Genomic DNA, 22,193 nt, shown 5'->3' with positions numbered 1-22,193 from the left:
GGTACAGTTCTATTCTTTGTCACACCTATGCTTTACCATTTAATGATTAGAAAAATAATTGTGAATTCCCTAATCCTTTTAAGTCATGACAACTTCAACTAAGACTCATTTTATTCTAAAATGATTAGTGTTGATGTCTAACACCAACACATGTCTGACACGTTTGTATGACACACCAATTAGTGTGTTTATTTTTGTATTATTATTTTGCTTTCCTGAACGTCGAAGAAACACACCATCTACAAAAACTAAATAAATAATATAGAATAGAATAGAATTTCAAAATGAAACAAGACCCATTGTTGACAATCCATTTAAGAATATTTTAAGTCGAATAAAATTAACTATTTGACGTTTTATTTACTTTTGAAAATTCTAGGGTTTCAGCCCACTTTCTCTACACCAAGAATCTATTTTTAAACTTTTAAAAGAACCATCTATACTATCCAATTATGCTAACTTTATCAATAACAAGTCTGTGATCCCAACAACTTCTTTTTTCTTTCTCGTGTTAATTATGTCTGCATCTTTTCCAATGCGTCAAAACATCAAAACATACGTATATTTATTGTATATTTATTCTCGATAAGAAAAAATTAATAAATAAAGAGGGTGTCACCAATATATCGTGCCCTACCTTCGTCAAAATTGACATATCACCATGTCGTATTTGTGTCAAGTGCCATCGTCTATGCTTCTTAGCTGTTACTATATTGAAGATAAAATATTTACAGTATAAATCAATCCCATAGATGATAGTAATAATTGTGATGACAACGAAATCCTTTTAGAAGTTTTAATTCAGGTGAAATTTCTTTCTACAATTTTATACAATGCCCCATGCTGCTTGAGCCATGGGATAGAGAAATACTATGAGTTGAACTAATCTTTTTATCTGCCCCAAGCAAAGTCCAATTGATCAACAATGGTTTGTTTCTCAACTGAAACCCATAGCTTAGTGGTGGACTTATGACATCCTCTCAAATAGGTTGGCCTCTTGACATTTTTGCATGGAAGCAATGGAAGAATTTGCATTTAGAACCTTACACCATTAAGAATCTGAAAAACATAATATTCAAATTATGAACCACAAAACGATAATATTAAACCTACAAGTCTTACCTTTAACAAGCTACTAAACACAATTCTTCAAATCAATTTTGGAAACAAAGAGTAAATAACTATATTCATCAAACAAATCCTCAAAAACTAAAACTCTGTTTCATTCTGATTTTGTTTTATTCTCATAGTACTTCGCACTGGGAGCAAATAACTTGTACATTGTCATCCAATGAAATGTAAATTAAATTTGATTTATCTCACCAAGTTCAAAACAATATATTACACACCAAATTCCTAATCAGATTCAACCAGACTATCCATTTTACACTAAAACTTCACCCACAAAACAAAGAAAAATACTGACATCCTAATAATCAAAATCTAAACCTCACATATTTGCAGACTTTATTCTCTCCCACCAAGAGTTTGAATTATTGCCTCCAAAAGCTTAATATCCTTATCACGTTTGTTGATTTCTTCTTGCTTTGCGCGTAATTCATCCATATGCAGTTGAAATACCTCTGCAACATAGCAATCAGTAACCTATTTTCGATTTACAAACATCTATATTATCCTAATATATTCATTCACGTTACCAAAGTAATTGTGAAGATTAAGAATACCCATTTCAAGGAAATTTCCTATGGTACTAAAATGCCAGAACCATAATTGCCTATTAATAAATTTTCTATTTATTATTTTCATAAAAGTTAATGTCTTCATCTGAGAGTAGGAGGAGTTAACCTAAATAAAATAAATATATATATAAAAAAGGAAAATTATTTCAACTTTCCAAATTATGACATAATGGATAATGTTTCCTTTCCTTTATAATTCCAATATCCACTCTTTGAAGATTAGTATGGCCGCACTGAGTGGTTGGAACCAAAAAAGAATTCAATTGAAACGAATAAGGAAGTGTTGGATCATGTCAATAATATAAAATTGATTCCATCACTGCCGAATCACCAATATTTCAGGGTACATATAGCCTCAACCAAAACTTTAGAAAACAGCCTATTAAACTAAATCTTCTGCAGAAGTTTCACTCCCTTCTGTGTTCTATTCTGTTGAAGATGGGGTATTTCTTACAACTCAAGTCTCATACAAAGAAATGCAACCGTGCTCATTTATCATAATAGTTGATTTCACAATACAGACACACACATATATAGTAAAAAACGTGAAGTTGCACCGAACTATTTTTGTTTGTTCGTGTAACTTTCTGTGGATGCTAAAAAGGAGAAAAACAAAAAGACAAATTTATAATTGATAAAACGTCTAAATATCACAATGTCATCTCCAATCACAAGAATTTGACAACACACCCAGACCCCACAATACTGAAGGCCAACGGCCAAATAGACAGATTGCTGCTCAACAGATAAACTGTTGATTTTAAGTTGAATAAAGAGAAGAATACCGTGGTGAAATTTTAAACAATCGTTCCTATTGTACATTTCCGAACAAAAACTGTAGTCTCCTATCTTAAAAAGAATTTTGTTGAAAACATAAGAGAGTATATTAGTACTTCACTAGACAAAATAAATCATTCCTTCGTTCCCATTTCCGCAAATGACGCTTCTTATTCAAAATTCACAAGATGAATCGTGTTCGCAAAAATGTCTCAATGCATCAGAAAGTAATGCTAATAAAATGTAGTAGTGAAGCATGGGAGAACAATATAGAAATCTTTTCTAACTTGGGAATGTTTGAGTACGATGTCAAGGCTAGTCTATCAATATTTTTATTTAGAAATTAAAATGGACTAAGAGTCAAGAAAATTAGAAGAAGAGAGTGGAAAAAAGTAAGATATTTTGTACTTGTAGTGTTCTCGAGCTCTTTAGTGACCTCCTGTACATGTACTTCAGCAGCTCTTTGAGCTGCCTCTGCTTGACGTTTTTCTGAACGAGCATGAGCCGCAGAGGTGATAGCAGCATCGAGTTCCCTTTCCAAAGTCTCAACCCTTTGTTCAAGAACCTAGCAAAAGATTATAACATTGTCATCACCAGTGGGTAAAACTGTATCATACATCAGTAAAATAAACAGAACCAAATGGTATGTAATTTCAACAAGGACCATCAGTTAAGCTCATGTGTATGATCTTTGATCTTTATACGGCAGGGTGTGATGGGTGTTAAAGCAAGTGATGTATGAGTCCGTTATAATCTAAACAGTAGTAAGAAAATTGGCAAAAGAAAAATTGACCAGGTTCAAAAGCCAATAACAAAGTACTTGTAGTCAAATATAGAACGCAAGATATAAGTAAATGAATTTTCCTACTTAAAGTCATCCTACAAAATTAATTCAAAATATCTAACTTAATACACCAAGAGGATGATGAAATGAAAGCCCATGGAAGAAATATTTATCATATATTGGTATTTGGATTAAAGATTCTTCTACTACATTCCAGCCAAAATTGTCAAATAAAAAGTTCCAAAAGCATTTATCCGGCATTCCTTTTGCCCATTGAACTTTGGGATCCATCAAATCAATCAAGCCATTTCATTGAAGCCAATTTAATCCATTGTATCCCATCTCATATCCTGGTAAACATAGTTTTGGGATACCATAGGGGAGAGACTCTTCTATAAAGAAGTGGATTGTGAAGTCAAGTTCCTATGGGAAGGGTCGAGAGGTTCTTTAAGGGGTATCTTAATGATTGAATTCAATGGGTTGTTGGAGTGAAGTCACCGTTAGGCTTAGCCAAGCTTAGTGTGTAATCTACGGTCGGCGCCTTAGGGTATGCCCATGTAAAGGTGACATGTTTTGTAACACTATTCCTAGATTTGTACATAGAGGGTAGGAAGGAAATTCCTATAAAGGTTGGGATTCTGTGGCTGTGTTGTGCGTAGGCCTGCTTAATCGTTCAACAAAAGTTGTGTGAACTGTGACGGAGGTTCTAAGAGTCACATCCCAAAGAGAGGCTTGAGAGACTTGAAGGGAGTTGGTTACTTCCCAAACCAATCCCTGGATTCTCCCTACCCAGTGAGTACGCTAGTATTTAGCATCTCTTTGCTTAATATCCGTCTCCATCTTTTTACCTAAGAGTTGACCATCTCCTACTCATTTGGCAGAAATTCACTACTCTACACAGTAAATCCATTTCCCCAAGAAGGTCTCCGTAGATCAGGCGTATGAACCTACTGGTTCTTCAAACTTTCAAAATTCCCTCTTGACAGGATCTATTTAAGAGAATGACTCCCTAAATCTGCCAAAGATGCTAATCCCGTGGACAATCCCTCACAATCCCAATCCCTCACATGCTAGAGCAAAACTAAAATTCAGATCCTACGTCAGACATCTATAAGCAAACTTGATCAAACTGTACATCATTCTGATTCTGTACATAGCATGCAAATTAACATTTAGATCGGTAACACGAGCGAGGGCAATTTGATAATCATCCTCCATAAGTCTCACCAATTCATCAATCCACGCAATGTCAAATCGCAAAGTCGAAATTCCAACCGAAATTTGAGATTAAAAAAATACCCAACTACAGGAAAAAGAGAGAGAGGAAGTATAGCAACCTTGATCGTCCTTGCTTGTTCGGAGCACAATGAAGCTCTGGCAAACGTCTCGTCGTCTACATAGACGGCTTTCTTCAGTAAAAGCTTCTGGAGTGAGTCGAGGTTGGAGGTCATCTCTGTGAGATTGGCAACGGCGCCGCTCCATCTGTCCGTTCCTTTGCCCTTGTCCTCCATGATCCGAATCTTCCCCGAGGCTTGCAGTTTTGCAAATTCACAAATCAATTATGGTTGAACTTCATGATCCGTGTAGAGACTTAGCGAGGGAGCTAAGAACCCACCCGACGATCATGTTTAGCACTCAACTTTACCGCGTTATCGTTTGTTCTTAGATTTCGTATTTGTGCCATTTGTCTTTCCATTAAATTAAATAAATTTTTTAAATCTTAATGTTTTTCATTTCATTTTTTTGCAATTTTTAGTTAGGGTTTCAACTTTGCCAACTTTGAATTTTAGCTAATAATTTATAAAGTTTGGTGAAAAAGTGAAATGATTTTTTTTAAAGAAATGAGAGCCATTTGATAGAAATCAATTACTAATAGATATAAACCTTAACCGATTTGATTTTTTAAATGCTTAACTATTTTGAATTTAATTGTTATATTGCAATTATTCCTTAAAATAAATATAGAATATCGTTTCCATCAAATTGAAACCAATTTTTTAAAATTAATATTTAATGTCATACACTTTTCTTACTCCAAAATATCCCTGTAACCATGCACTAAAAGGGACAAGAGAGAAAATCAAATATTTTTCCCTAACTCACTTTAGATAGTATATATATTTGTTTAAATGAGAGTTCATTTCTTTGAATTTGCTACCAAACGGTCCAAACCCATGTTTAAAAACATGAAATACAATTTTGTGTTTTATTGAGAAAACATTTCCTTCAAATACATATTGCCTACCAAGTAGACATCAGTCTACTGCTTAGTTATCATTGGCATAAGATTAGTATTTGGCATATCGACTCTCAACTCTCACTATTACACATCCACGCTTTCAATCCTTACTTATGACTTTCTCTACTCGCTTCCCTTCAATAAACAGAGTGATAACAAGGAGCAAAAAGTGAGCAAAGAGAAAAGAAAAAAACAAGAGCAAAGAGCAAAGACGTTGCTATTTAATCATCATGAAAGAGAATAGGAAACAATAGGGGAACAGGAGCAAAAATGAGAAAAGAGAACGAAGGGTGAGATCGAGATCAAGAAAACTATGATAAACCTACGTGCTAAACGCTTTCCAAAGAAAATAATATATACTTTCAAAGTGTCAAAAAGTAAAAGTACTATTGAATCATTAATATCCATGAAAAACATATAAGCATCAAGGTATAAGCGTATACTTTCATGTAAGATAGCCTTAGAACCATTAATAACTATGGCTATCACAATGCAACATTTTTCTTCAGACCACACTATATGGTGAAAGTCCAACTAAAACCACAGCGGCGTAAAAGTACTCGTGATTTACCTTATTGACAACAATAACACATAATAATATCCAACATAGACTTGGCTCTTGGCTTAATTACTCTCTTTACCAATCAATGCAAGAAGCATCGATTCATAATCTCCAGAGGTATCGCCTTTTATTGCCTGACCCAAAGGGACACTGTTTCTCCTATAATACTCTTCAGCAATGCGTTTCATGTCAACCTCGGCTCGAGTTACTACTACCCTAGTCAAAGCCTCTTCATCAGTCCCAAGCCCTTTGATGGCTAAACGAAGAACTTTCTCAAAATATTTCTCAGACCAAGTTAGACATTTTATAGCAGATCTCAGAAGTTTAAGGTAGTTGTCGTTGGGATCGGTCTTTAGATCCTGCATCACAAGATTAAGATGCATTGCCAATTGGTTAAGCATAAGAGTATAGCTACTATTAAGGATACTTTGAATATCACATACGCACAAACCTTGCTGATAGCATTCCCAAATTGGTCATTGTAATGATTAAATGTAGCATTTAGTTGTGCCTTGCTCCTAGTGCTTATAATCCTGATGAGCTCCTCATCATTGTAGGCTTTCTCAGTGATTTTATCGTGAAGTATCTTAGCCTCTGATGTGGCTAAGGTAGCATTTACCTCAGGGCCACCATATCGATATGCAGTCACGAGGGGAACCAGAAGCTATATGAACAAAAGATGGTAACTTCAAGGGAAGTAACTAAATATTAAGGAATATGTTTGATAATTAAATACAACTACCATATCTCTATAGTATACAAGAGAGAATTCAAACCCTGTTTGGTTGTAACTTTAAGCATCAACAAAATCTGAGTCTTATATAGCCGAAGGAAAGTTAGAAATGAAAGGGGAAATGATGTACTAATTAGTTCGATTTGCTGTTAACTCTTTCCGATGCATTATTTTTTTGTCTGATTGTTTACAAACCGGTTTTATCCTCTGGTTCCGTTTATTATCTTTATTAAGTAGTTAGTCAGGTTGTTTGGTCCTTGGCCTATAAATTCAGGCTTGACTCTTAATTAAAAGTTCAATAAATGTTTTGAGTATTTTCTTCAAGAGTGGTTTACACCAGGAAAGTTAATAATTTCTAATGGTTTAGATAACTGTTGAAAATGAAATAAGAATCAAATAGTGTCGAGCAAACCACAAACAATTGCAGCAAACATCTGTAAGAAAATGAAGCCTGAAGATCCTGGAAGTTTTCGAATCCAAGATTTTAAAGCATTGTCTTACCCTACGAAAATCACCTGTAGTGTAGTGTGCGACATCTTCTTCAATTGACCGCTTGAAACGAGCATGGTATTCTTCCTTCACTAAAAGTAGATCCCGTGGAGTTCTAGTACAAGCTATTTCCAATACAACAAAATGCTTAAGTTTCCTTATTGCTTCATTGGCTAGTAATGCATCACGTTCAGCAGGATGAAATGTCCATAAAAGCACAGCTCTCTGTTAATGGGAGGAAAAAAAATCACATCATTTCAAAGCTTTTTTCTAGAAGTTTATCATATTGTTCATGTTTCAAGCTAACACCGCTACAGAAATGCAGTTTTCAACATCATTTGAAAAAATGGAATGCTGTACATGAGAAAAAACTGCAACAAAAAGTGTTTATATAGCCTAAAATTATAATAAATCAGAATATATAAATGAAGATTCGATTCCAAATTCCGACCTCAAAATCACTTGAAAGTTCTTTGTCGAGCGCCTTCAAGAGATCTTCTCCATACGTTTCGGCATAGGTTTGACGAATCAGACTGCGCTGTTTAGCATTTCTGTGAGCTAATATGGATACAATCGCCCCCTCATCCGTTCCCCAGCCTGAAGGAAGAAAACAAGTAGCTTTACATCTAATTATACCAGAATAGTTTCTTGTTCTTTCTTTCTTTTGTCTGACAGAATTTAAGCTGAATGGTTCCTTGTTTTTAGACCAAAAAAGAGCATAGAATAGAGATAAATCTAAAACTTCCCCTGAAGTGCTTTCTTCGTTGTGTTTCTTCCCCACCCTAAAACCACTGTAAGTTGTAACATTTTGCAACATGCATACAAGCAATACAATAACAATGAACACCAAAGTTATCCCGCACTCGGTATTGATAAATTAGAAGTGAATTTAATCATAAGAACCAAAGACCAAAGACAACAAAGTTTTTTCACAAGGATATAAAATGTTATGTTAATAATCACTGGTTGACCAACAAGCCGGCATTATGACTTACTAAAATTATATACACACACATATATATATATAAAACAAAATGAGAGGAAAAAGCACAGACCAAAAACAGCATAGATCAAGGATCGCAAAGATAAAGGTGTTTGATGCGATGGAGGAATTAGATCAGAAAAAGAAGCAGCAGAGAATATGAAAATGGGTAAAAGCAATTGAAGGAACAAAAGAACGGGGAGACCTTGAAAGGCACTGTGGAGGCGATCGCAATCTTCGGCCACCGGAGGTAGCTGATCGGGCACCGACAGAGTGGCCATGTTGTGTGTATGTGTGTGTGTGTGATAACAAATACAAAGACTATGATTGAATGAAGAGGAAGAAATTGCAATGATTATATGGAAAGATTAGAAAGACTTTGCTATCACCATATTTGGAGAGTCCAATACAACACGTGGCAAACATGTGAGGCGCCAAATTTGAAAACGGAACAAACCAACGAGAAGGGCATGAAAAGCAATTTTTGATTCATATGTTTACGTTTCATTATTAGAAACATATCATTGATGTGCATACCAATGGTAGATTTATATCACCCATATTACTGTTGTGGGCTTTGATTTTTTAATCATTTAGACGAGGTATTTCTAAAACGTCACAAATATTTTAAAGATTTCTTGAATTTTAATGATATTTTAAACATCTTTCATTATTCCAACCAAAAACAAACAATGAGGAGAGGTGGGTTTGTTGCAGATCTAAGCAAAACCTTTATTTGAGAAACTGTTTCCGGTTGGCATGTTTTAGTGGTTGAGGTAATAACAAAATGATATGTTAGAACAAACCATGGACTTAGGATTGGAACATTGATTAAGAACTCAGCATAGTGTTAAAGCTCAATAGCTTTAAACTTATTTTGCAAATTCCGAAGCAATTCTTCATTGCAACAATCAGTGGAGTTTAGATCACCTCGTAACTGCGTGAGATTTGGAGTGGTGTTTCCTTGCACACCGATCTTTGTTCCGATCATAGCTTGAGGTTGACCATTCCAGTTCCACAGCGGATGAGATATTTGTGAATCTCCTATTCACCTGAGATTTCATTCATTTCAGCGAGAAATGGAGTTTTCTTTAGGAAACAAGAGATGAAGCTTAAAAAAAAAACATATTCCTTGAGACTTGATAACTCCTCGAGTTCGGTCCTTGAACTTTTAATGTTTATGTTTACATGACAATTTAATGATAATGTGTATGTGTCAGTTTAATGCTTATGTGTAATATTGATGGTATTAAGAATTATACGACACGAACATGATCATATCTTTGATGACATATTTATATTGAGGCTAGATAATTGGTTAATCTTACTCTCAGTGCATTATCTTAACACTTAATTCATTGTGATAATCTTTTCTCCAAACATTGGCTCTTCATTCCAAAAGTTAAAGTTCAATGCCATAATTCAATCCAAAACTCAAATATCCTTGCTTCTCTACTTGAGCCGTTTATAGTTCTTCATGTTCTTTTTACCAATTACATTACTATAGCCAACCATTTTTTCCAATAATCATGTCCATGGGAAATCATCAAATTCGTTAAATAAAAACTTAATCTAGATAAATAACGACAAGAGTTCATTATTTCAAAACCTTGAAGTAAAATGACACACTTCAATCCAAAACTCTCATATCCTAGTTTTTCTTATTTTGTCGTCTATATTCCTATATGTGTCTTTCACCAGACTTTTTTTTTCCTATATCTATGTCTACAACAAATCACCACAACACTTGAGAAAAACTTAATCCAATGGGCTATTCTCATTGTCAGTGCATTATCTCAACACCAATCTAATTTGATAGTTCTTTCTCCAAACAATTAGCTTGAGTATTCTAATCCAAAACTTGAATTCCAAAGACACGCTTCAATCCAAAACTCTCATATCTATAGTCCTCCATGCTTCTTTTCGAATGTTACTTGTATAGCCAAACTTTTTTTCCTATATCCATGTCCATCGCAAATAACTTCATCCCTTAAATAAAAACTTAATCCAACTGACTAATTTTACTCTTAATGTATTATCTTAACACTTATCCTTTCTTCAAACATTGGCGAGAGTTCTTCATTCCAAAATTTGAAGTCCAATGTCACACTTCAATCCATAACTCGAATATCCTTAATTTCCTTTTTCTGTCATTTACAGTCATATGTGTGTTTTTACCAATTATATTTGTATAGCCAATTTTCTTTTCCTATAACTATGTCCATGGGAAATCACCTAATCCCCTATAAAACATGTTAATCCAATTAGCTAATCTCACTCTTATAGTCCACCATCTCAACACTAATCCAATTTGATAATCCTTTCGTTAAACAATTTAAGACTAATTTAATCCAAAACTTGAATTCCAATATCACAGTTCAATGTATAACTCTCATATTCTAACTTTTCTTTTTATGTCTTCTATAGCTCTCCATGAGTCTTTTCCCAATGTAATTTCTATAGCCAAACTTTTTTTCCTCATGCCTCAAAATAAGAACTTAATCTGGTAGACTAATGTCACTCTTAGTGCACTATCTCAACCCTTTTTAAAATTTAATAATCCATTCTTCAAATAATGACAAAAGTTATTTAACTCTAAACATGAAGTCCAAATGTCACCCTTTAAGGTTGAAGATCGGAGAGAAAAAGAGAGTAAAGAAAGTGTTTAGGGTTTGTTTTCTTCGGACCGAAGTTAAACGGAGATTAGTGAACAGCGAACATTATTTGTCTGACCATCAACGGCTACTTTTTTTCTTTTCGATTTTATTTTTACTTTTCTTTCCTTTTTAAATCGATAAAAAAATGGTGAAACAAACTTTGTAAAATAAAATGAAAATTTTTCAAATTCTATTAGCAATAAACGTCATTAATCACCTTCATGGGGCTATAATTTGATATAATCCAAAATTTTAATTTATTTTGTTATTTTAAAAAATGTATCTAGATTCTAAACTAATTATCTTTTAAAAAATCATAATTCATTATCTTAAGAATAATTCTTTTGTTGACATTATATAAGTAAAAAAGTTGTGTAATATATGAGAAAATAAAAACTAATTACAAATATCCTGGTTTGAGTTTTTTTTTAAAAATTATTTTGATGTTTGTTTCATTCTCACATCTTATTCTCCTCATATTACAAACAAAATTAAATGAATTATTAAAAGGAATTTTTTTAAAAATAGAAGAATTTACAAATATTTAGGCTAATAGCAAAATTTAAAATTTTAATTTAAGTTTAAATGGATAACTAAAATTTGAACTTAAGTCCAAATATCCGAAAGTAAACACTTTTCATTTTCCCTTGCTAAAATCAACAAACATATTCTCTAAATTCTCCATGTAAACACACAAAACTATCCACATGAGTTGAATCACCATAAATGTAAAATAATAATAATAAAACAAAATTTAAATTAAATCTCTAAACACGTCATTCGGTGTCGACCGAGGAAAAATAGCTCACAAAAAGGATCTTGAACAATCCAAGGATCTTCCTATGATGTAGTGGTGTAACCATCTAAGTTTAACAGCTGTGATTTGATTCATCATCATACGCAATTCCATTCTTGCAAGCTTTCCAGTCCATCCCCCACAAAAGCAATATTGACACCAAAATTTGGAAGCAAGCACTTCTTAAACTCGCTCAACTCATATCTGACACCAAAACTTTAACCACTACACAGGATTAGAAATTTTCAACTGTGTGATCCATTGAACTCGTCAAGCAAAGCACATACTGCTGCTAATTTTTCTGTTCGGTACCGAGGACACTCATCTTCACATCGTCCCTGTAAACCGAGTTACATGATGAGGAAGATTCTGTGTTTGATATTCAATGTTGTTCTGAATGGCCCAAGTTACAGCATAAAGTAGGATTTTGTGTGAGAGAGAATAACAAGAGGGAAGAATCAACACTAATTTGCAAGGAAGCATTTTGGTTTACCAAAACAAAATGCCGAGTATCAACTACATAAACCTTATATAATTAATATCACAGATTAGTATGAATAATCATGGTACACTATCTATCACAAGTCTCCAAGAGCTCATAGACATTAAATATGAAATTTTCTAATCAAACTGTTGTCTCAGCTGCATCTCTGTTTCACTCTTCCAGGTAGCATGAGATGACTGTCCCCTCATTCTCTTTATCTTTTCCTTATCTTTAACGGTAGATCCCTTCTTTTTTGACTCACTGTCCGGCTCGGGAGGACGATCACCACATAGAGGACAAAACATCCCTCGTGCATTTGAAAAGGTCTTTGGAATGCCACAATGCAAGCACATTCTGGAAAAGGAATCACATGATACTATCTTAAAATGCCAGCACTTGCACAATAAATTTATAGATATAGTCTAGAGTTACATCCAAAGCAGCTATGATTTACCTCAGGATTCTAAAGAAGAGGAGAAAATAAATGTTTACTTTGCAATATCAAAATTCTTAAAAGTAAACCCTCTCAACTCACTCCCTGGTAAGTGACATCTTTCCTTTTCTTTCTTTTTTCCTATGTGTGTATTTAAATGCAGATTGTGAAGGAATGAATCATATCACTCAACTAGGATACAGTTTTGAAAATACAATAAATGTACCTAAGTAGTTCTGCAGCATCTTCAGCATTTGGATTGGCTGCAGTTGCCACACGCTTGCTTTCCGGTGTTGCATTTGAAATGGATGAATTCGATGAATGATTACTTTCAACATCACTCCTCACTCGCTCATGAATCCCTACTAATTGAGCTTTTGCCTCCAATACAGCACCTTCATAGTATAAGGTATTCAAAGGGGTTATTATAATGACAAAATATAGAATTTAAGGAAATTACACTTGGTTGAAGTTTGGCCTAGGTTACGTATAGGTCCCTGAATTTTCAAACTCAACGATTCTACCCTTGTGGTCGTAGTTGTAGCACATCCATTCATTACTATGAAAGGCTGAAGTAGAACCTATTTTTATGATAAAGATAATTTTTTTCTACTTTTTATTACTAAACTATAAAACCATTATTTTTAGTATTTTTATTTGTTTTTCTCTCCTCTCTCTTCCATCTTCTTTCTCCCTCACCTCCTTCATCTTCTCAATTTCATTAAGACCAACCACTGCCACTTACCACCATTGTTTGTGGCCGGTACCACCACCCGTGGCTGTATATAGAGAGCTAGAGAGAATAAAATATTTCATAGCATGAGATGACATAACTGATTCAGCATTAATTTCTTTCCACTAGTGGAGAGATATAGCAGTGAAGCAACGAATAGTCTAGTCAAAGAAATAAAAAATATACATCACTTCATTATATAAAAATATAGGTCTGTTTGACAAATTACTTCCATACATCCCCTCTTCTACTTCAACTATATGGACTTGCCTATACCATCCATTGGCAAGTTGTGGTTAAACGCCATTCCCCAATAACTGACCTAGCAAGTTCAATCGTTGTTGTCTCCACTGCTCACAATGATTGCAGCTTGTATGCAATGAACACATGTTTCTTGCAAGTTAGGCAACTACAGTTTGTATGCAATTAACACATTTTCCTTGCATGTTAGGCAACTGTCGTTGTAAAGAAAGATATAGTTGATTGGCTAGACCCTTTGACCCAACTCCATTTTCTGATTTCCATCTTTGACGTCATAATGCAAGCAAACTTTCCAATTCTCATTGAATTGTGCATTTTTAGCACATTACTTATCAATTTTTCCATGCATTTTTGGTAGGGACAATGAACTCTTCACATTTTCACAATGATACATGAGCATAAGCCCGCATAGCTTTGATTTTGATCTCATGCCAAGAAAAATGTTGCCTCTTCCCCATGATTTTTCCCTTTTCTAGCGGAGGTAGCCTTTTGGTTGCACTCCCAACAGTCTAACTCTCACACAAACCACATTGCGACCTCTCATTTTCCAACAATTTTCTTAAATCAATTTCCATGTTCCCTACCTCTAGGGGCATATTTATCCCTTAAACAGACGCAAGTTACAAATGGATATCTTTGCTCTTTTTGCTTGCTCTCTTCAAAGAAAATTGTTGCTTCAAACTTGAATATTAGATCTTGTTCAATATTTCAACATTTCTTTGTATTCCTCCTGAGGGTTCTATCCTTGTAAAACATTGTTAGATCATTATTTGGGTTACAATAGGCTAGGGCACACACAGCTAGACAAAAGGGACGTGCACGAGTAAGAATCAGGTACATTATAGTTATATGGCTCAACGTACATTTACATAAATAAATAAATACTCCAGACTTATTTAAAAACATTCACCCAAACTTTGAAGGGAAACTACTGAATTTTCAAATATGTAAAACCAGCGTATCTTATTTGAGGCATGCCTCGTCAATGTTCACTAGAAGAAATTTCCAAATGAAGATAATGTCCTTTTCGGTGTAGTTGTCCTTCCAAATTATGACACTTTTGGGAATTAAGTTGATGAATCTACAACTAAAGAAGCCCAAGGAACCATGGGGCCACACCCAATACTTAGAGCCAACATTGATTATCATGTAACATGTAGCTAATTTGCACTAATGAGTCCTCTATTACGAAACGAAAAGAGGTGACATCTAAGTTGCAAGGCCTTTAGGTATGAAATTTGTTCTATTTTCAATTTAAAGCATTAAACTTTTAGATTCCTTAAATGACCCAATATTCTGGTTAACCAAATGCAAGGGCAACTCAGAAATAATTTTGTTTCCCTTCAACTTCCAAGCAGCCTAGAGAAACTCATGACATAAAAAATTAATACCAAATCAGAAACCGAGCCCATACCAGTAGGCAAATCTTTCTTCTCCTTACGATTCCTACGGCCCCCATGCCCATGGCCCCCTCGCGGCTGATCGGCATCTCTCGGTGCAGCATACTCCTCAACCGAATTATTCAGAAACTCGGGCGGTCCTGAAACCTCCGGTAGCCCACAGAAAAGAAAATCAGGAAAAGAACAGTAATCCGAATGAACAAAATAAAAGGAGATCAGCCAAAGAGGCGTACTTCGGAAAAAGCGTCGAAAGCAGAAGGTAGGCCGGGCTGAGAGGAGGGCTGCGGAAGTTCGAAAAGTGACTTGTCACGAATGGAAAGATTGACAGTAACAGTAGAGGCGGCGGCGGCGGGGGCGGAGGCAAGATCTTCGTCGTCATCGTCGGAAGAGGTGTGGTTGAAGACAGAGTTGTGTTGAGCTTCTTCTTCGGCTGAAGAATAGCCTTGGAGAAGTGACAGACTCATGGCGGATTCAGTTGATGGAGATCGGAGTGGTTCCATTTTGAGGCCATGGATGGGTAGATGATTTCTAACTTTTGACCGATACAGACCCGAAAGCCCGCCCCAATGTATCCATCTTGGCCCAAATCTAAAATTTCAAACTTTCTTTTTTTAAAACAAAAAATATTTACAAATATAAATATTAAATTCAAATTAATCTAATTTAGTATATAACAAATCATAAATATAACATATAACAAACTAGGTTGCAAATATTAGTCTATCACGATTAATCAATAAATTCATAGATAAGTAATGTATATAATGATAGGCAAATGAAAGACTTTCGAAAGATTTTTCATCCACGTGATATTTTGAAAATGGGTTGGTTGAACTAGGTTGCAAATATTAGTCTATCACGATTAATCAATAAAAAATTAATTGAGTGATAGATTTGTTATATTACTTCATTATTATTTATAAAATTGTTCATTTTTCACAAACTTAATATTTTTCGAGAATTCCAATCAAAATTATGACAATTGAGATTCACTTAATTTTTCAAATTATAATATCTTTTTGTCTTTCCAAAATTTAAGTTGCACAACGTGGCATTATACCTTGTAATTGTTACAAACAATTACATTTAAATTGTTCGTGTGAAGACATCTAGATAAGAATACCTATGTAAAAAGTTTGTATAGAGTTGTACTTGTGTCATGAAATATTTAAAATAAATCTGTTGATTTGAAGAGATCAATTTTGTTCTTTTTTTTCTTTATGAAATTACTATAGAACCCCAAATAAAAATGTTATTGATCCAATATATACAACTATATACAAATTCAGAACTTCTAATGCAAGCATAAAACCATCTTTCCTTCATTTCTCAGTTGTGGGCTACTAAAAAGATCATATGCACAGAAAAGAAAACCTTTGATATTTCGAAAAACAACCATATATGACTGGATCTTAATTCTAAGTAAGTTATGACTTCCTACCTGTGAAGGCTCACATTTTGATTTGCATAGGTGAGGGTGGCCCAAATGCCTATTCAACATATCTGTCATTTTGGTGAATTGACTAATTAAGGAGCTGTAAACATGCTTTCAAAAAGTGAAATTCATTCATCTATATATAGAAAAAGTAAACTGAGTAGTTCCCTTAAGTGCTGATTTTGGGACTTTAACAATGGAGCTCACCCTCTCACTTGCCCAAAAGAAACTTAACCATAAACAAATTGTTTATTAGAGAATAAGTGGTATGTAAATGAGAGGTAGGTAATTATAATGGTGAATCAGACATTTGAAACAGAAACAACTCACTGAAAGTTATAGAACGAACTAGGAAATTCAAAAGCCAAAACACTACAACCTTCCCATGTGTCACCCTTCATTCTCAACCTTACAACAACATCAATGTTCCAACTTGAACATAACTTAACTAGTCAAGACATATATTCTCAACTAAGAGGATAGAAAATCAAATCTCTTACTCTTGTATGTTTTTCAGCTCATCCAAAAGAACAAAACAAAAAAAGAAATGATCCAGTACAAGTCATTACGCATGTGATCAATAAATATTGCTAGAACCTATAAAACAAAGAGAAAAACCTGAAAAAGATTGAATGAAGTATTATTGATTTGACCAAAAAGTATAACTTTTAAGACAATGAAAGCCTTTTGTTGTACCTCAGCGAATCATTTACTGAAACCCACCCTTCCCTAACAGTAAAGAAAAAGAGTAACAATGAGAAGTACAAAAACCTGAATGAATCTGATCGGTATGTCGACTATGTTAGTAGCACGACGAGCAAGTATTGACAAACTTGGTTGGAGTAATTCAGTCTTAAGGCACTTGAACTTCTTGATTAATTGAAATATGGGAGAGTTTTAATCTGATGGCCTCAAACTCATCATTTTGCTTTTCTTCATTTGTCAGCCACAAAGTTAAACAACGTTCAATTAAGTCATTTCCGCTGCCTGGTGAGGAGCCACCCTTCAAAACCCGGGTCCTTCCAAATCTAGTGATCTTTGCTAGATTTGATTCCGAAGGCTCTTCGACGTAACTCTCAAGAATATCTCGAATGGCACTACACCAAACTGGCCGAGCGGCCTTGAGGAAATCATGCATAGCAAGAACAGGAAGGTTTACACTTCCAACTTCAGATTCACTATGTCCACCTCTTCCATGAAAATCTGATCCTCCGAGTTTAAGAAGCCCATAATTGTCCGCTAGGTCACTGTATGCTGTCAAATCAACAAACATATGGAACTGATGTCAGTTGTTTAAGTCGAGACATTTTAAAATCGATACATACAGCTAAAAGACAAACATGATATGTACCGGGGAAACTGTTTACAAAAGGAAAGATGTTCAGAGGTTCTTATGTTCAAATTATGAGAAGATACTCTAAGGGCCTTTAGTTTTCAGCAAAGCTATTGAATGAAAAAGAGTTTCTATAAGCTCCATATTTATTGCATTGCAGGGACTCCAATGTTAAAAAATAGGAACAATAGTTTAGGGGATGTTTCTTGGTTTTGAAATTTTATTCTTAAAATGATGCTTACTGATTTTCATGTTTCTTTATTTCTAATCTACTTATTAATATCCTTTCTAAAATCACAGACAAAACACAAAACTCTTTAACTTAAAAGTATTTTTAAATTGCTCCTAAAAGTGAAAAAAATAAACAAATAAGAAGTAGATATTCTTAGCTTAATATTCTAAAATCTAAAAGCTAAAAAAACTAAAAAAAAAATGGTTATCAAAAAGTTATTTTCGAATCAAATGACGAAAGGGCTGAATCTCAGTAGATGATGGTAGCAAAGTCACTTTGCCACTTACAATACCCTATCGCCTATCAAACAGTTCTGATAAACTTTGGTTGCTGTACCTATATGACAAACATGATTTGATAGATACGTTGTGTTCACTTCACGGTGGCTAATTGACATGCTTATAACATAAAGAAAATGCACATCAAATCATAATTTGTCAATGAGGAGACTGTGTACCTGCCAATCTTCCATCACTCCTGTAAACCTCAAGCCCATGAAGACCTGCGTCTTTCAATCTTCTAATGACAGCAACGGGATTCTTCAAGGCCCATGGATGAGCTAGTACGGCCATACCACCTGTATCGTGTATCAATTGTATTGCTTCCGCTGCACAAGGCTCTGATCCCCTGGAAAATGAACCCTATCCTCATTGTTACAGTCTAAAAATCAGGCAAGATGTCGTGAACTCCACATCCCAAGAAGTTAAATATGAATGAGAAAGAACAGCAGAGGCATACAAGTAGTAAAATCAACTAGATAGACTTAAACATCCACAAGATAATTATTTAAAAAAATTGATGTCAAACATTCACTTACAAAAAATCTTGCTTAAAATTATGGACAAAATTCGATTTTAACAATCTATTTCACTTTTATGAACATAACAGTTCAATCATTAGCCATCACAAACACAAGCTACAATGTCATAGATTGTCAAGTAGAAAAGATTAGCCTATGCTGAAGATTATGGTAAATGGTAATATCACAAATGTTGTTCAACAATGCATGAAAAAATAAAGTACAGCAAGTTCAGATTCTTACGTTGAGTAAGCCGGTCCACCATCAAAAAGGTACCGAGAAAACGCTTGTTTTAAATTTTCCACATAGCCTGCTTCAACCAAGGCTCGGGCCACATGGAGTCTCCCAGGAGCAACTCCTTTACCAGTAATCTTAGCTACATGATCCCACTTAAGAGGCAGCTTTAGCTCATTCAGTTTCGACACCATGTTCTTTGCTCGCAAAAAACGCCCCTCCCTTATATTTTCTAAGAATTTTTCCAGCTTCTCAATCTTTGCTGGTCCACAGCTGCTGTAGTATGCAAGGATGTGGACTGGTTCTTCGGATTCTGAGTCTCCACTGCAAATAAGTTACTAGATATCAGAAGATAAGAAGAAATGAAAACGAAAAAAAAAAAAGTTTCATATTTATCAACAAGTGAACATGATATTCACAACCATTATCTCTGACAGTAAACAGTCAAATTTACCATTTTTCATTACTGTTTGTAAGGAGATTGAATTGATGGGACAAAGAGAAATGGAGTGGAATCATAAGGGGTGTAAAATGTGCAGAACATCAAATAATATAAAAAGTTGCAAAATCCATTATTATAACAGGGAATATAAATAAACCTAAACTCACCCGTTAGAGAATATAGTACTGATTTCAACACCTGGAATTATTTTGATACCAAATCTCCGAGCTGCCTCGACAGCTTCAGGGATGCCAGACATTGTGTCATGATCTGTCAAAGCAAGAACTTTCACCTGTTGTCGGTACATATTTCTAATTAACTAAAGCTATATTTCATCACATATTGAGGAAAATATTGACAAAAGGCAGAAAGGACAGATATGGCTACAAAATATAAGGCAACTAAGGTAATGCTTGGACCAACCAACTATTATAGTTAACGAAGAAATGTTCAATTTTACCAATGACGTTGAATCTCACATTTTAATGAATAAATATAACTACATCCATCACGTTTCAATAAACTACACCATTAGACCAACTCAACTGATGCCAAGAGCTACTTATCTATGAAACTGCAAGCAAGCCACTTCCTTCAAAACCAAAAGAACATAAAGCATTGTACATTGAATATAATATAAAACCATCTCATGTCGTGTGTATATACAATTTTTCCATAAGCAAATCCAATATACAAGACTAAATCAATACCGTAGTTGAAGGTAGGCTTTTCGGTTTGTTTAGTTAGGTTTTGCACCCTCCAACTCTCCATGTCAATGAAAGACAAAATCAATACCAAAAACACAACATAACAACGGGATAGCAACAGAAGAGCAGATACCAACAAAAACTAAAAGCAAACGTAGGTACATGATGAGAATCTAAGAACAATTTCAATAGTGACTATTTCACATAAACAGAGCATAATAACAATAAACAAAGAGAATAAGAACAATATATCGATAAAAAAACAGGGGAAAAATAAAAAAGAAAAGAAACTGACCCCATTTCCGTGAGCTCTCTCAACAAGCTTAGAAGGGGTAAGAAACCCATCACTGCATTTGGAATGGGAATGCAACTCAAAGACCACCTTCTCCCCACCTTTGCCAACAGTCTTCTGAACTCCAAAATCATCCACAACAGAGGCAGCAGCAGAGGAGGCAAGAGAATTAGATTGATCCAAATAAGCCCATTCCGTGACATACTTAAAAGCGGCAATCTGTTCGGATGTCATCTTCTTCTTGGTGCCACCTCGTTTCTTCTTCTTGGGCTTGGATTTCTTGGAATTGGGGGAAGACTGAGGAAAGTGAGCGTCACCCACCATGGAAAGGGATGTGGAGATTTGAGAGAAGGGGTTGATTTAGGTCAATAGAGAGTGGGGAATGGAAATTGAGAGAAAGTGATAACAAACAAAAGGAGGAAAAAAAAGTGAGACAGAGGGGTTTTTGGGGAAAGGATATCTTCCAAAGCGCAGGTGTCCTCTATTTTCCACCCTTTTTCTGGATTTTCCTCTCTCTCTTCTTTGCTTTTTTCTCTGAATACTCCTTTTCCCAATCAATCAATCACACAAAACTAAAACCAACTTGTTTCTTCATACCTAAATTAATTTCATTTGGATTAATTTCCATCTACCTACTTTATCTTTTCATTCAAATTCAAAACACTTTTCTGATCTTCCTTGCATACATGATAGAACCCTCAAAAAATCTCTTTTTCTTTTATGTACCCAAATTTATTACTTTACTATTTTTTAAAAACAATCAAACAAACCCAAAATAAAGATACTCTCACTCGTGTGGCCACGATCAAGTTTGTAATTGTTTAGAAAAAGGTAAAGAATATAGAGGTTGAGACGCACATCTCGATTTCATAGTAACGTGTTTTGTAATCCTTATTTGCTAATTAAATTCTTATGTCATTGATAAGATTGTTACTAACTATTGTAAGTTTTTTTTATTTATTTCATTACTAATTCATAAATTAATATTGAACGAGAAGGAAATAACATTCTAGAAACTTGAACACAAACCACCCTATTAGTCTCTATGATATGTGAAAATTAATATTTCTAATAATTTCAAACTTTTTATAACTATTTCATAAATCTGCACTCTATTAATTGTAAACTATAATATCTAAATTTTTTAAAAAATATATTTTGAAAATAACTTTTAAGTTTACAATTAATAACTAGAGTGATGCAACTTATAACTAAACTCTCGATTGTTTAGTTATATAAATTTAAACTATAAACTAATAATTACATTAATTTAAACATATAATTTTATTGTTTGTATCAATTTAAACCGCAAACTAACAATTATATCAAATTAAACATTAAACTTTCATAAACACGTGAATCAAGTTAAACCCTCGGTTATGATACACTCAATCCAAATTGATATTTTGTCCTATTAATACTTTAACGAAAGAAAGAATTAGAAGAAGAAAAGAAAAGACTTTTGAAACTATAATTTTATTCAAAACCTCAATGTATTTACAATAATTGATTACTATGAAAAGAGTAGTTATTGACCATGAATCAAATTAATTATATTCTAACACTTTCCAAGATGACCCTTCCAATTCCATATCTCTTCCCTATTTTTCTTCTATATAAACAAACACACTTCCTCTCCATCTTCTTCACAGCTCTACAAGAAAATAATTCCCAAAACACTAAAATTCC

General features: G+C 34.2%; 4 protein-coding genes across 7 annotated transcripts; all 4 read right to left on the bottom strand.

Moving 5' to 3' along the window:
- Window positions 1-692: 692 nt before the first annotated feature.
- On the bottom strand, window positions 693-4,993 carry LOC101218756. 4 transcript variants are annotated; one of them, XM_031888937.1, is made up of 4 exons: window positions 4,599-4,986; window positions 2,886-3,042; window positions 1,450-1,583; window positions 693-1,059 (listed from the first exon to the last, which is right to left on the bottom strand). In XM_031888937.1, exons 1-3 carry the CDS (start codon window positions 4,770-4,772, stop codon window positions 1,468-1,470), a joined length of 447 nt encoding a protein of 148 aa, XP_031744797.1. In that variant the 5' UTR covers window positions 4,773-4,986; the 3' UTR covers window positions 693-1,059; window positions 1,450-1,467. The 4 variants fall into 4 exon arrangements, with proteins under 4 accessions (XP_031744797.1, XP_031744796.1, XP_031744799.1 ...); XM_031888936.1 differs by having other exon boundaries at window positions 1,455-1,583; window positions 4,599-4,985; XM_031888939.1 differs by lacking the exon at window positions 1,450-1,583 and having other exon boundaries at window positions 4,599-4,993.
- An 867-nt stretch (window positions 4,994-5,860) lies between these two features.
- LOC101218520 (annexin D2) lies at window positions 5,861-8,743 on the bottom strand. Its single transcript, XM_004136823.3, has 5 exons — window positions 8,472-8,743; window positions 7,736-7,881; window positions 7,297-7,509; window positions 6,514-6,726; window positions 5,861-6,421 (listed from the first exon to the last, which is right to left on the bottom strand). Exons 1-5 carry the CDS (start codon window positions 8,545-8,547, stop codon window positions 6,125-6,127), a joined length of 945 nt encoding a protein of 314 aa, XP_004136871.1. The 5' UTR covers window positions 8,548-8,743; the 3' UTR covers window positions 5,861-6,124.
- Window positions 8,744-12,074: 3,331 nt separating this feature from the next.
- Window positions 12,075-15,553, bottom strand: LOC101218280. Its single transcript, XM_004136822.3, has 4 exons — window positions 15,264-15,553; window positions 15,045-15,177; window positions 12,863-13,031; window positions 12,075-12,557 (listed from the first exon to the last, which is right to left on the bottom strand). The coding sequence occupies exons 1-4, from the start codon at window positions 15,528-15,530 to the stop codon at window positions 12,341-12,343; spliced, it is 786 nt and encodes a 261-aa protein (XP_004136870.2). The 5' UTR covers window positions 15,531-15,553; the 3' UTR covers window positions 12,075-12,340.
- A 1,242-nt stretch (window positions 15,554-16,795) lies between these two features.
- On the bottom strand, window positions 16,796-21,151 carry LOC101218042 (3',5'-nucleoside bisphosphate phosphatase). Its single transcript, XM_004136821.3, has 5 exons — window positions 20,508-21,151; window positions 19,673-19,797; window positions 19,073-19,387; window positions 18,488-18,657; window positions 16,796-17,719 (listed from the first exon to the last, which is right to left on the bottom strand). The coding sequence occupies exons 1-5, from the start codon at window positions 20,826-20,828 to the stop codon at window positions 17,319-17,321; spliced, it is 1,332 nt and encodes a 443-aa protein (XP_004136869.1). The 5' UTR covers window positions 20,829-21,151; the 3' UTR covers window positions 16,796-17,318.
- Between the last annotated feature and the right edge of the window lie 1,042 nt (window positions 21,152-22,193).

Source organism: Cucumis sativus, chromosome 7 (genome assembly GCF_000004075.3).
Source record: "Cucumis sativus cultivar 9930 chromosome 7, Cucumber_9930_V3, whole genome shotgun sequence".
Classification (NCBI taxonomy): domain Eukaryota; kingdom Viridiplantae; phylum Streptophyta; class Magnoliopsida; order Cucurbitales; family Cucurbitaceae; genus Cucumis; species Cucumis sativus.
Note: the sequence above shows the minus strand (reverse complement) of the source record. Positions and strands in the feature narration are given on the sequence as shown.